General features: G+C 37.8%; 1 protein-coding gene across 1 annotated transcript; it reads right to left on the bottom strand.

The window, feature by feature from the left end:
- Nucleotides 1–74: 74 nt before the first annotated feature.
- LOC113547272 (E3 ubiquitin-protein ligase TRIM39) lies at nt 75–13,353 on the bottom strand. The gene is made up of 13 exons (XM_026947529.3): nt 13,219–13,353; nt 11,823–12,438; nt 11,634–11,729; nt 9,451–9,684; nt 9,217–9,355; nt 8,470–8,496; nt 7,834–8,387; nt 5,960–5,988; nt 5,130–5,241; nt 4,954–5,046; nt 4,784–4,880; nt 1,038–1,064; nt 75–930 (listed from the first exon to the last, which is right to left on the bottom strand). The coding sequence occupies exons 2-13, from the start codon at nt 12,408–12,410 to the stop codon at nt 383–385; spliced, it is 2,544 nt and encodes an 847-aa protein (XP_026803330.2). The 5' UTR covers nt 12,411–12,438; nt 13,219–13,353; the 3' UTR covers nt 75–382.
- Between the last annotated feature and the right edge of the window lie 98 nt (nt 13,354–13,451).

Below are 13,451 nucleotides of genomic sequence, written 5' to 3' on the forward strand. Positions count from 1 at the left end.
GAGATTTTTTTTTTTTTTATCATTCGTAATAATAATAATAATAATAATAATAATAGACAAGCAGACTTCTAGTAAAACACAAATGGGGAAGTACAAACAGAATAGAATTTGCACCTCACACATGTAAGACGTTGCTACAGTGGGGTCCAAAAGTGGTTTTAGTTTCAATTTAGGCTGACATAAAAAATTGCTCACTATAGGCTATGAAGTATGAAAGAGGAGAGACTACAGATAAGCATTAAATTATTAACAATTTTATTCTTATTTTTCATCACAATTTGACAAAATAAACACAGAGAATGAAACAGCATGTCCTGAGTCTCAATAACAGTTCTCCAATGCCAGAGTTTATTGCTTGATGCAATGTTGAGAAAAACAGATCTCATGTAGATTGTTTAACAGGCATGATGATCAGTGGTGCTGAGTTTTTACCACCATAATTACGTGAAGGACTGAAGAATGGATAAAGTTTCTCAGTGAAAGTCTGACCGGTGAAAGAGTAGATAAGAGACTTTGCATCAACATCATAGAAGGAGATCAGACCCTCCTCATAATCCACAAACACCCCCACCTTCTGAGGAGCCTGTTTCAAGGAGATTGGAACAGGAGGAGAGTCACAAGCCTCATATTTAGTCTTGTTTCTCAGCCACACTGTCCAGTATCCATTCTTAGGGCTGGTTATTATGTCTCCTTTCCGGTTAACAGACTCTTGGGCCACTCCTAAATCCCACTTTGTCTTCTCTCTGACCTGTACCTCATAGTAAAATCTCCCTGAGGAGAATCCCTCCTTTCCCAACACACAGACACAAGGATCAAACCTCTCTGGGTTATGAAAGAGATTTGGTTGCAAGTCACCATGTCTCACTTGTTTTCCATCATGAGACAGGATGAGTTCAGGATGCGCTGTATCAGGATCCAGAGTCACATCCACTGAGAGAAAGAAAGAGACACAGTTTACAACCCTTGTATAACTTTATATAGTGGGTAAGATTGAAGAAATATATATTTAGTCATGTGATGAATGAGAGCCTAAACACCTGCATATTGCTGAATTCTCTTCAGATCTGTTTGGAAAAGAGTAATAACATTTTATTATTTGAAATAATATTCTAACCAGTGGTGAGGCCAGAAATTGACCTTGGTAGGCTTGAATGAAACAGGGTGGGCAAGGGTTTGAAAAGAAAAACTCAAATGCCAGCAGACATTCAAAAAAAAACTATATGATTGCAGAAAGACAACAAATCGAAAGTGTATCACTCAAGAGTTTTGTGCCAGTTTGATAAGCCTACTTGTGGACTAACTCACTTCAGTTCACAGCACATAGTACTGTCATCACAAATGTCAGTCGTTTACTGTAGCACAAACACACACAAACATGTGGCCACAGCTACAGCAGATAAAAAACACACATTTCAGGAAATCTATAGGCTTAACATAAATACAACAAAAGGGTTGTCACAGAATGCACTGAGTTGTGCCTAACATTACATCTCAATTAAATCCAGCAGCTAAATACATTACACCTAGCAGAAAATCACAAAATGAAAAACAACTTGTTCCAGAAAACAGGTCGATATACTGCTGTGTTTTACAAGTGCTTTTGAGTATTTCAGCATACCAACTAGAATTTAATTTCCTAGAAGTCTTCTTACTAACTCTTACTAGCTACAGCTTAACCGTTTAACTTATAGCTCAACTGCTAAAGTTGTTTTTGTTTTTTTTTGTTTTTTAAATTAAAACGTTTCCTATAGGCTATATAAGCTTACCACATAAATTGTGAGGGAACACCTAACCAGTGAAATTAAGACAATATATTATATATAACATTTCTGAAGGCTTTCTGAAGGGTTTTTTGGGTTGAGATGGGAGTCCCCATTTTGCGAAAATTGGAGCTAGCATCTGTGTAGTAGAGAACGTGGAGCCAGCATCTTTATAGTAGAGAACCTGGAGCCAGAGCATGCACAGTAGATAAGGCTAGGTGGAAAGTGGGTCCACCTCTCACCAAGCCATACTGGTGATGTACGTACACGAGTATTCATGCTATGAGACACCTGAAGTGCAACTTAAGATGGTGCTAAGTCAAAGTGTCAAATACAGCATTATTAACTGAAATGCAAAATTGTAGTTGTATAATTTTTGCAGGTATGCTGATTTGTCAAGAAAAGATTTTCGAGTGTTAGGTCATGATCGGCTGAGCTACCATTTGCTAGCTAGAAAAAAAAGCAAAACTGGAAAGAGCTTCAGGTGCATCTGGGAAAGTGCGTGCATATTCATGAGGCTTGACTGTCATGTCCAAAAATGTAAATCATTGCATCAACAATGCCCTTTTATTTAATCACCAAATAATAAAACATATTTTTGAAGGAAAAATTTTGGGTGGATATCAGGGTCAACTGAACTTTTCCCAAAAATACACTAACTGACTAATTTATTAGGAACCCCTGTACATCTATTCATTCATGTAAATATTTAATCAGGGTATCACAAGGCAGCAGCGCAGTGCATAGATGGATGTAGGAATGGGTCAAGAGCATCAGGTAATATTACGATCAAACATCAGATTGGGGGGAAACGTGGCCTCAGTGACTTTGATCATGGCTTGGTTATTAGTGTCAGACAGGCTTGTTTGAGTATTTCAGAAAGTGCTGATCTCCTGGGATTTTCACAGATACCTGTCTCTAGACTTCACACTAGAGAATGTTGTGGGGAAAACACACAAAAACTACAAAAAAACCCCACTCAGTAAGCAGTAATTCTGTGAGTGGACAAATAATCGCTCTTTACAACAGTTCTGAAAAGAAAAGCATCTCTGAACACACAGAGTTACCCAGTTTTAAAATGGAGTTTCTAATAATTTGGTTGTTGAGTGTATTTTGTAGAGATGTAACTTTAAATTGTACTGCAGCCACCCACTAGATGGCCTCAGAAACTTTTTGGCTTCACATTCGAATCCCTGTAATAAGGAAGTCCACAAAGGCCATGCGTTATTTCCTTTTTAGGGGGCCAAGCACCGAAGGTGCATAGGCACACTATTGTTATTCTAGGTTTCTTCTTCTTCTTCTTCTTCTGGCTAGGGTGTCTATGGCAGCCCATAGAACTGTCAGGTAAAAAGTTGTGAAATTTGGCACACTGATTGGGGAGGGTCTAAGTAACATTCTGACCAAATTTGGGCCAAGTGTTACCAACGTTCTAGCGCCACCATCGGGTCAAATTTGGGCCTAATTTGGAAGTACTTTTATGGTCATAATTTTTGAACCTTGTGAACTTTGAACCATTTAAAAGCCATGCACCCCTGGATTCCTTGGGTTGGGACGAGTTCAACGCACCATATGATGTCAATTTCCGCCTAATTAGATTTTCCACCATCTTGGATTTTGTCAAAAAAAGTTTTTTCTCTACTTCTTCTAGAAATTTTGTCCAATCATCACCGAATTTGGCACACATCATCTTGAGAGTAAGCTTCACAAAAATTATCAAAAGAATTTTGAATAGTCCAAATAAATGTGATGTGCGTAATGTGCCAATGAATCTGACAGCAAAGCCACCCAACAGGAAGTGAGGCTGAATCTCAGCAACATCTTTGCACACTGACGCAAAACCTCATAGGCATCTTCAGGACCATGACCTGGGGCTATGCAACAAATTTCTTGTGGCACCACCTACTGGTCAAAAGTTACAATAACATGCCAAAAATGCTTACATCTAACTGCCATTTTTGGTACTTCTCCACCAAATTTTGTCCAATCTTCACCAAATTTGGCTCACACATCTTGACACCTGTCTAAACAAAAGTTATCAAAAGAATTTTGATATTTAAACCCCTTCTCCTGTAATGCACTGGCAAATGCAGAAAACATGATGTGAGGGTGTATCTCAGCAATGCATCTATGTATCATTAAGAAACTTGACAACTATCTTCAGGACCATGCCTTGAATGTACCCAAGATGTTACTGTGCCACCTTGTGGTCAAGAACTGTAACAGCTTTCATTTTTCCAAAAATGAATTTGTGCAAAATTCACAGTTCATTTTTCCTATAATGCCCTGGAGTATGCTGAAGTGAATGCATACCAACATCTGAAATTCAAGTATACTTCCTGTCGACCCTCTTGGACTTTTGTTAAAAAAGTTTTTTTCGCTACTTTTCCTACAAATTTTCTCCAATCATCACCAAATTTGGCACACCTCTTCAGAGTAAGCCTCAAAATAGTTATCAAAAGAAATTTGAATATTCTAAACAGTTTGTCCGTAATGGGCCAACGAATCTGATGGCAAAGCCACCAAACAGGAACTGAGGTTGTATCTCAGCAACAACTTTGAACACTGACACAAAACTTGGTAGGCATCTTCAGGACCTTCTTAAAAAAGGAAACCAGTGTTCCAGTGTTGACAGAAACTGAAACACATTTCATGTGTTTGTATCCTCTGATACATGGATACACATTTCACAGAGAAGTTTACACTGGTTACTAAGCAATTCACTGCAGCTTCTTAATGTGTCAGTTCCTAGCGAGCAAGACCTGGGTTTTGTGTATAATATTAACAAGACTGCTGTGTAACCTCTAGCTACAAGATCACTTTTTTGGGCCACTAATTCTAACTCTTCTAACCAAAGGAAAGTCAGGACACATGAAAAAGTCCCTGCCATTAATGGAGCATTTTATTTAGGAAATAATGTGGGACATTATATTCTGGTAGACATGTTTAAGTGAAACTAACAGTGATAAGTAAATGGCCTCACCACGAATCTTTATTGACCACCGAGTAACATATATTGTACTTACCAAAGTCAGCAAACTTGTCCATTTCCTTGTTGAGAGATTCCAGAAGCTGAAACAGAGCTCTCCTCAACATCTCCACAGTCTGTTTATTGGTCCAGTCCTTTTCAGTAAAAGAAGTATATGTTTGATGTACCATTAAAAAGGTGTATTATTGTTGGGACTTGGTGACTCACTTTTTTAAGTTCTGAAGTGTTTCTGACTTTTCCAGTGTACTTCTTCTTGTCCCGGACAACCATAACCTCTTCTGGTATCTTCCCTAGGTGAGTCTATGATAAATATATCATCCATTAAATATCCAAAAAAACCTTGATTTTTAATGGACATTTTTCTGTGTCTAAATATATCTCACCTTATTTACTTGAATTTCTTGCTTTGAAGGAATTGTCAGTCTGTGTGCAGAACTGACACACACAGATATGGTCGTCTCTACGGAACAGTTCCAAGGAGTAGTGCTCCAGGTTCTACACAGAATGAATCAGTGTAAGTTTTTTGATATCAGCTTCAGTTTTATGAGGCATCAGATGAATATTACAGACTGAAACCCCACAAACCAGACAGGACTTTCAATCCCCCAAACTTTCCCTAACTTGCTCTGTGGAACTGCTGGATTTCAGCTGATTTGACTTCTTGAGATGAGTGTAGCCAGTTCAGAAACGAAAGTACTCTCACTTAAACATTTGGGGAATTCCTCTATACAAATTGCTTGCAAAATCACAGTGATGGTGTGAACAGATCCTTAAGGCAGATCATGCAGTTGTGTCCACATTGAGTAGTGTAAACAGAGAAGAGTAATTATTTCAGTAAACACATTCAGACTGACTGAGAAATCTGATGGAAGACAGAGAAAGAGAGAGACAGAGAGAGAGAGAGAGAGGAAGAAAGTTTGAAATTGTTCTTCATTATAATCTGTAACTAAACACACAAAAAAATATTTTCATTAAAAAACATTGATTACATTCATGGTAGTAATACCCTTATATAACTTAATAAACTTGAATAAATTTGAAATAATTTCATGTTTGTTAGAACATCCCACTACCAGTTGGAATTTAAAACTTATATAAAATATGTGTAATAACATTTTGAAGAATGTAATACAATTAACATTAATTTTAAAATTATGCTAAACAACATCTACACACACACACATATATATATATATATTTCCTTAGAATGTACCTGTAGTGGTTTGAGTTGTTTGGTGGTGTTCAGCTGAAATGATCTGAATTGTTACTAGGAAACAGCTTTAAACCTTACCTTTCATTTCACATAAGTGACATCATGAAGCCACTCCCTGGGTTTTCGTTTTTTTTTTAAAAAAAACCACAATTACAGATTTGTGCCACCAGTGGGCAGAAATTCACACAATTATCAACAACCTCTCTTTATGATCCTCCCCACATATTCAACAAAACCAAATCTCCCTTGCAAATGTGTGCATCATTTCAAGTGATGTTTTAATGTACTAATTTATCTTGTTACAATTTATGTAAATAACAGTAATATATGTTTGAAATTCACTCACTGGTGCAATGTAGAGTCATTTTAAGTACATATTTTGTTACAAGAAAAGTCTGTACTTTAAAAAAAAAAGGGGCTCTATGGTATAGAAGGGCATTCATAGTTATAGTATAATTATAGAGGTATACCTGCAGTTTAATCCTGACTTTCTGTCATCCATTTATTCATCCATTTATTATTTACATGATCAGTAACTGTTTATCCACTTTAGGAGTTGTTGTGGATCCAGAAGGAGTTAACCCTAAGTCTCTAATCCATTTATTTGACCTGATAGCTACTACACCATCAAATTCTGAACCACATCCAAAGGGGTTTAATTTGTCACTTTTAGAAATGTTCAGCAAACTGACAAAAAGATCAGTTTTGTAGAGCATTTGGCATGCTGGTACAAGTGAATTGGGTGTTTTAAGATCCTCCAGTGTAGTTACTACGTTTTGTGCCACACACCATGTTTTATTCTCCCTTAAAGCTTTGAACATTTTCATGGCATTTTTAAGTGGCATCATAGGGCATTTTTGCAAACCATTTGTAATCCTTGAAGTCAGGGTCATAACCAGGATACAAAATTGTTAATCTCCATTATATTATCCTTCCCTTGATCCATAAAGTGCTCTGGCACTTTTATTTTATTGAGCTAAATATTTTGGTTTACAAAACAGTAAGTTGCCTGTTGATATCTGACTTACATGATAGTATTCCATCAATTCATTATCACCATCATAATAGTTAAAAAAATACATTATCATGCTCATAGTATATTATTAATGAGTAACATTACACAGTGTAACTTAAAATTTGATGTAATTAACTTTTTAACTTACATCCTAGTAAGGAGCTTGTAGCCCAACCCGATAAGCTAACATTACTACATCAAATTGACAACTAGACCTACGTAGGTTATGTGAGAGAAAAAACAAAACCTTCCAAAACTATGGAAGTCCAGAGCTCTGTGTCTTCAAAACTAGTTAGGACCATGCTTAAAGTATGGGTCATATATATTTGGATCTTATATTTACTTTGGATCTTAGGTATGGTGGAACAAGGCTGGATTTGTGTGTTTGTGCTGCTCTGAATTTTATGTTGCTACACCCCTAACAGTTTTATCCTGATAACTTCATAGCACATTATATGCAGCCGGTGAACTGCTAGAAAGACAGCCAGTGTGTGTGAGAAAGACGGTTAGACAACACTGTTGTAGGTAACACTAAGCTAATAAGGATGGCTATGTAATTCAATACTCTAGTTTAATATAAGTTAAATTAAACACTATCCACTATGTACTTTACAATGTAAACTCTTGTATAGATAAACAAATAGCTGAAAATATAAATACCATATATTAACATGGCATGCATGAAATCAACACTCATTTTCTGTTTATTAATGTTTTTATTGTGATAAGGCACTGTAAATTTATAACAAACCACTCCCATATCAGTCATCACTGTTAAAATGTCATAAAACATGAATATTGATTCTTGTGAAAAAGAATTTCATCAATAGGTTTTAAGAAGTAACTTTTAGATAGGAACCTTTAATCTCTTAAAATGTTTAGCAGGCATAATGACCAGTGGTGCTGAGTTTTTACCTTTATCATTGGGGCCAGGGCTGAAGTATGGATAGAGATCCTCAGTAAAACACTGACCAGTGAAAGAGTAGATGTGAGACTTGGCTTCAACATCATAGAATGAGACCAGACCCTTCTCATAATCCACAAACACCCCCACCTTCTGGGGAGCCTGTTTCAGGGAGAGGGGAACAAGGGGACGTTCACCAGCCTTATATTCTGTCTTATTTCTCAGCAGCACACTCCAGTACCCATTCTCAGGGGTGAGTGTAATTTTTCCTTTCCTGTTAACAGACTTTCTGGCCACACCTATATCCCACTCAGTCTTCCCTCTGACCTCCACCTCATAGTAAAATCTGCCTGAGGAGAATCCTTCCTTTCCCAGCACACAGGCACAATAATCAAACCTCTCTGGGTTATCAGGCAGTTTGTGTCGCCAGTGTCCACATGTAACTTGTTTCCCATCATCAGACAACATGAGGTAAAAATTTGCTGTATTACGATCCAAAGTCACTGCCACTAAAAGAGAAAATTAAATATTAGGTAATAGAGAAGATACAGATATTTAGTTACAGTATGTCATCAGTAAAAGCCCACGCACCTGCATGCTGTTCAATGTTCTTCAGCTCTGTTTGGGGAAATAATAATGAACAATATAATTTCCTATTAGATTTTACATTTTGCTTAATAAATAGAGTAGGCTGTCTGACATCTACAGTCTGACTATTTTGCAAAATAAAATAGCATATTTCGTATATAAATTGTGATATGAAATTAGAGCTTTCTCTTTCATTTTGCTGTAGATCACTCGATAACTGAACAGACATGTCTCCTTGGGACTTATTTTCAGCCTCCCAGAACTCTTAAGTACTTGGGACTTCACAAACCAAATACTTTTACCTTAAAAAAAATCACGTTCCAACAAGGCTACAAAAAAATACAGCTGACGGGTAGAAACAACATTTATGTCATAGTATATTTCATCAAATTATACATTTTTAAACCACAATCTGTTTTGGTGCATATCTGTCCTGTCATTTAAGTGAGTATTCATTGTTATGCAGTGTATACGTTTTGGGACAATAAGACTTAAATTGATTTAGTGAAAAAAACAGGAAATTACCCTTTTTTGCCCTCTGAACAAACCGGTTAATCTTAATTCACTAATTTATTTATTTACCAATTTATTTATTACTAATTTATTCTACATTACCATCAGTTACATATCCATTTCTTGTATCAGATCATATACAATATATCATATCAAATTATATATTTTTCTCTACAATGCAAAAAAAAAAAAATCTCACCACAAATCCTTATGAATCAATTAGTTATCAGTACTTACTGTTTTCAGGAAACTTCTCCATTTCTTCATTGAGAGACTCCTGAAGCTGAGTCCTCAGAGTCTCCAAACTCAGATGAGAGTTAATTGTGATGTCGGTCCAGTCCTTGGTTGGTAGAGGGCTGCGCAGTGACGGGAAAATCTACAGTACAGCAGGAGAGAGGAGAAATCCCTCAGCATGGGGACTGCTGTCCTGTCATGTGCTGCATTGCTATTGAGAAACAGAGGGACTCTGACCTGTAGGAGGTGGAGATGATCCTCAGTGTGTGAGAGCTGCTTCAGCTCAGTGTTTCTCCTCTTTAGCTCAGTGATTTCCTTCTCCAGCTCTTTAATGAACTCTTCAGCCTGCCTCTCTGCTGCTTTCTGCTTCTCCTCCATCACCTTAAGTAGTTCAGCTTGGCTTCTCTCGATGCAGTGCATCAGAGCTCTGAATACCTCCATGCTTTCTGCTTTCTCCTTCTCTGTGCTCATCTAACAGGAGACAAATCAAAGTAATTCTTGTTATTTTATTGCAATTAACAATCCTATGTAGTGGTATAAGCAGTGTAATAAATAAGATCTACTTCCTTTTCTTCATCTCTTTCTTGTGCAGCCTATAAACAGTTTCAGTGTCGGTAATGGTAATCTAATATCTGACATCCTACTGACATAAGTTCAACACGATTGACTGTTTTCGTTTACAAGACATGTGGCCTATTGTTATTAGGTTGGCGTGTAGGTGCTGTGGAGGCACTTATTCTTAAAATCTTAGAAGAAATTCCATAAAATTATTGTTTATGTGAATTGTGGAAAAATTGTCAACTTCCTAACCTGTATTTCAGGGTGGAATGGTGAGGTGTTTGTTATGCCCTGATGTATTGGAAGATGGATTTGGTCAATGCACAAATTGTTTGGGACGTGATCATCTTAGGCAGAGCCTTGCCCTAACTGCAACAATATGCTGATAGTGACAGGCAAAGTCCTGCTGTCTATTCTGCATGGCTGAAGTGACAAGTGAAGCAAACATCATTTATGGCTGCAGAGCCTGTTGAGAAGAAAAAGTTATGCGAACCAAGGCAAGCAGAACTCTGTCAACTCTCCATTGGAAAGAAGAGCAGTGCCTTCACTGCATTGAAAGGCAGATGAGTGGAGCTGGCCATGTAGAACCCAAATATACAAGAGCTGATATGCTGTTTTGTAAAGCATATGATACACTGTAAGAGGTAAGTGTAAGATGTTTTGCTAGTACAGTGGCACAATTACTGCTGGCCCTCAAGGAAATAACGTACACATAAAGAGATGCAATGCATACAGAGATCTTACAGACAGCACTTCAAACATGCCAAGCTATACCAACAGGTTGCAGCAAATCACTGGGGCTGTTAAGGCAGATGAGGAGACGGGTTTGGTGGGCTCAGTGCCATTGTCGGATCCTAGTAAAAACATGTTGTGCTAGCTGCCGTTGGTGCCTGAACATGTCTTTGGCACACAGGCACAGGAGGTATTAAATGATTGCCAACTTTTGTCTGAGACAAGACCAAGGCCAAGCAGTTTGTGCAACTTGCACAGAAGCTGTAGATATAAAGCGGCTTTCACTTAAGACATGGCATTTTTTTAATGCCAGTTGCTAGTCTGCAAATTGCAGTGTCTGCATTGGGGATTGGAATTCAAACATTTCATGCTGTGGATGAAACCAGCATTCTTACTAAAGATATTGAATAAACCTATCAATCTACCTGCTCTTGCAGATGACTATGTGCTCAGGCCAGCTCCGTGTCCAGTGAGGGATCTTAAGCAATTTGTAGAAGTGACTGCCAACTGCAGTTCAACTGCAACTGCCAACTGCATTCTTCTATTAAATGTCATTCAACACTACCTCCTAGGAGGCACCAAGGAGAGTGTCACTTGCAGCCAACACGGAGGTCACTCTCTATCTTCACCATATTTTACAGACTGAATGTTGCTTCAGCACAAATCATGTGCTCTGGAGTGATTGTCATCCTTAGTAGGAACTAGTATTAATACTTCACTGAGTGATTCTCAGTCTCAATAAATTACAGTGTTTGCACTATTCATTAGCGCTATCTCGAATTGTCTGGCAAGGGACGCCATCAGTATGTGTTACAAACCCTCAGGACAAATTTCATACATGGCCTCCACTGATTTCAAAGCAACTTGCTCTGCATGGTCCAGAATGAAAAGTAGTAGAATGGACGGTTACATATATAAGTGTGTTTTTATGACTGAGTGGAGGACCAGTAGGGTCACCAGGCTGACAAAAATTAAGGCTAAACATATGTGATCACGGTCACAAGGTGAAAACTATAAGTACTCAACAAGGAAACAAGCCACTGGGAAAACTCCACCAGTTCTGAAGTCCTCCACTCAGTCATAGAACCACAGTTACCTACAAGTATTTTTTTAAGTAAGTCAAGACTTACCTTATTGAGTTTTACAGATTCTTTGACTTCTTCGATCTTCTTTAGTCGGTTCTTGATCATCTGCTGAACTGCTGCCTGGGTCTCCCCCAGCTGACGCTGTTACAGATCAACAATTTATAGTACATACCTTAGCTTTTGACAAGCTTCACTATGTAAAAAATGCCAATAAAATGTCTAAATGTTACTTACTTTCTTCACAACACTCTCCTTTTCTATAGGAACAGTGTTGTGAGTTTTGTGGTCTCCCTCAGTGCAGAACTGACACACACACATCTGGTCGTCTCTACAGAACAGCTCCAGGGGTCTCTCATGTTTCTGACAGATGTAGTCCTCCAGGTTCTCCACAGGGTCAATCAGTTTGTGCCTTTTGAATTTTGCTGTTGTTTTATGAAACAGCAAATGAGTGCTACAGAGAGAAACCCCACAGTGCAGACAGGACTTTAGAGCTTCCAGCTTTTCCTCAGTGCAGGAGTCACACAGAATCTTTTTAATATTGGAGAGAAGTGGATCTGCAATGCTGCTGGATTTCACCTGAACTGACTTCTTAAACTGAGCAGCCAGTTCAGAGATGAACGTATTCACACGAAGCTCAGGTCTTTTGGGGAAATCCTCCTTACACATTGGACACTGGCAGTATGGACTGGTGTCCCAGCACTTTTTCAGACACATCTTACAGAAGTTGTGTCCACATGGAGTAGAGACTGGATCAGTGAACACATCCAGACAGATGGAGCACTGGAGCTGATCTTCGTACAGGACGCTGCTGGAGGAAGCCATGACTCATCTAGGAGGCACGTACAATGATCTGTGCACACATTTGAAACATTTCACACATTTTTCATGGATATCTAATAGAACAAAATAACTTGAAACATTATAACTAAAAACTCAACTAGCTTGCATTGATTCAACCATCTCTACCACTGAATTAACTCACATGAGACGATGAGATGAATTTCAGCACTTTACTTAAGTTCACACTATAAAGTTCAACTCAAACAGGGTTTGTATTTGCCTAAAATAGTCACTAAAATAAAGCGCACAGAAATGATCCACTAATTTGCAGATGTCAACACAAGGAGAATTTTTACCATAAAGTTTTGCCAAAAAACATAGATATCCCACTATGCATTGCATTAGTGGTATTTTACTGTAAACCAATGCACTGCTCCAATTGCCTAAACGTTTACAGTGCAATCCTGTAAAATAACAAAACAAAAGTATTTTGCTGTAAAATAAATTCTGTACATACATACACAGCAGTTTTGTTTTTTTTTTTTTTACAGTGTAGTACAATGCAATACAAAATTACATTTGAGTTGAATAGAGTGTATAAGTGAAATATCACTGTATATAAGACTAGGGAAATATTTATCAAAGGCAAAACGTGTCAATTCTCCACCCAGTGCACTGTGCTGAATGGATTAATTCATTCTTGCCATCTTCCAGTCCAAGCTGATTGTGCAATAAAGTCCAGCAATGTTTAACAACAACGATTCACCAGTAACACAGGAAATAAAACACATTACCAGTTTCTGTTTTCTCTTCTTGCCTTTTTGCTTTTTTAACTCCCTTTAAAATTTACCTGCTGTGGTTTTGATTCCTCAGAGAAACACTGCAGAAGCGTCACGCTGGGGGAAGAAAAAAAAAAAGTTTTGGCGGGTTTCACGTCAAACTTTTAAGTTTCGTTTCCTGTGAAATGCAGCATGAAGTCTCTCCAACCATCAGCCGAGTGGAGGGGGTTTATCATGAGCCTGAGAAGTTTGGGATTTTTTTATATATAATTTTATTTCTAGTGTAAATGCTCTATATAATGCG

This window comes from Pangasianodon hypophthalmus, chromosome 4 (assembly GCF_027358585.1).
Source record: "Pangasianodon hypophthalmus isolate fPanHyp1 chromosome 4, fPanHyp1.pri, whole genome shotgun sequence".
Classification (NCBI taxonomy): domain Eukaryota; kingdom Metazoa; phylum Chordata; class Actinopteri; order Siluriformes; family Pangasiidae; genus Pangasianodon; species Pangasianodon hypophthalmus.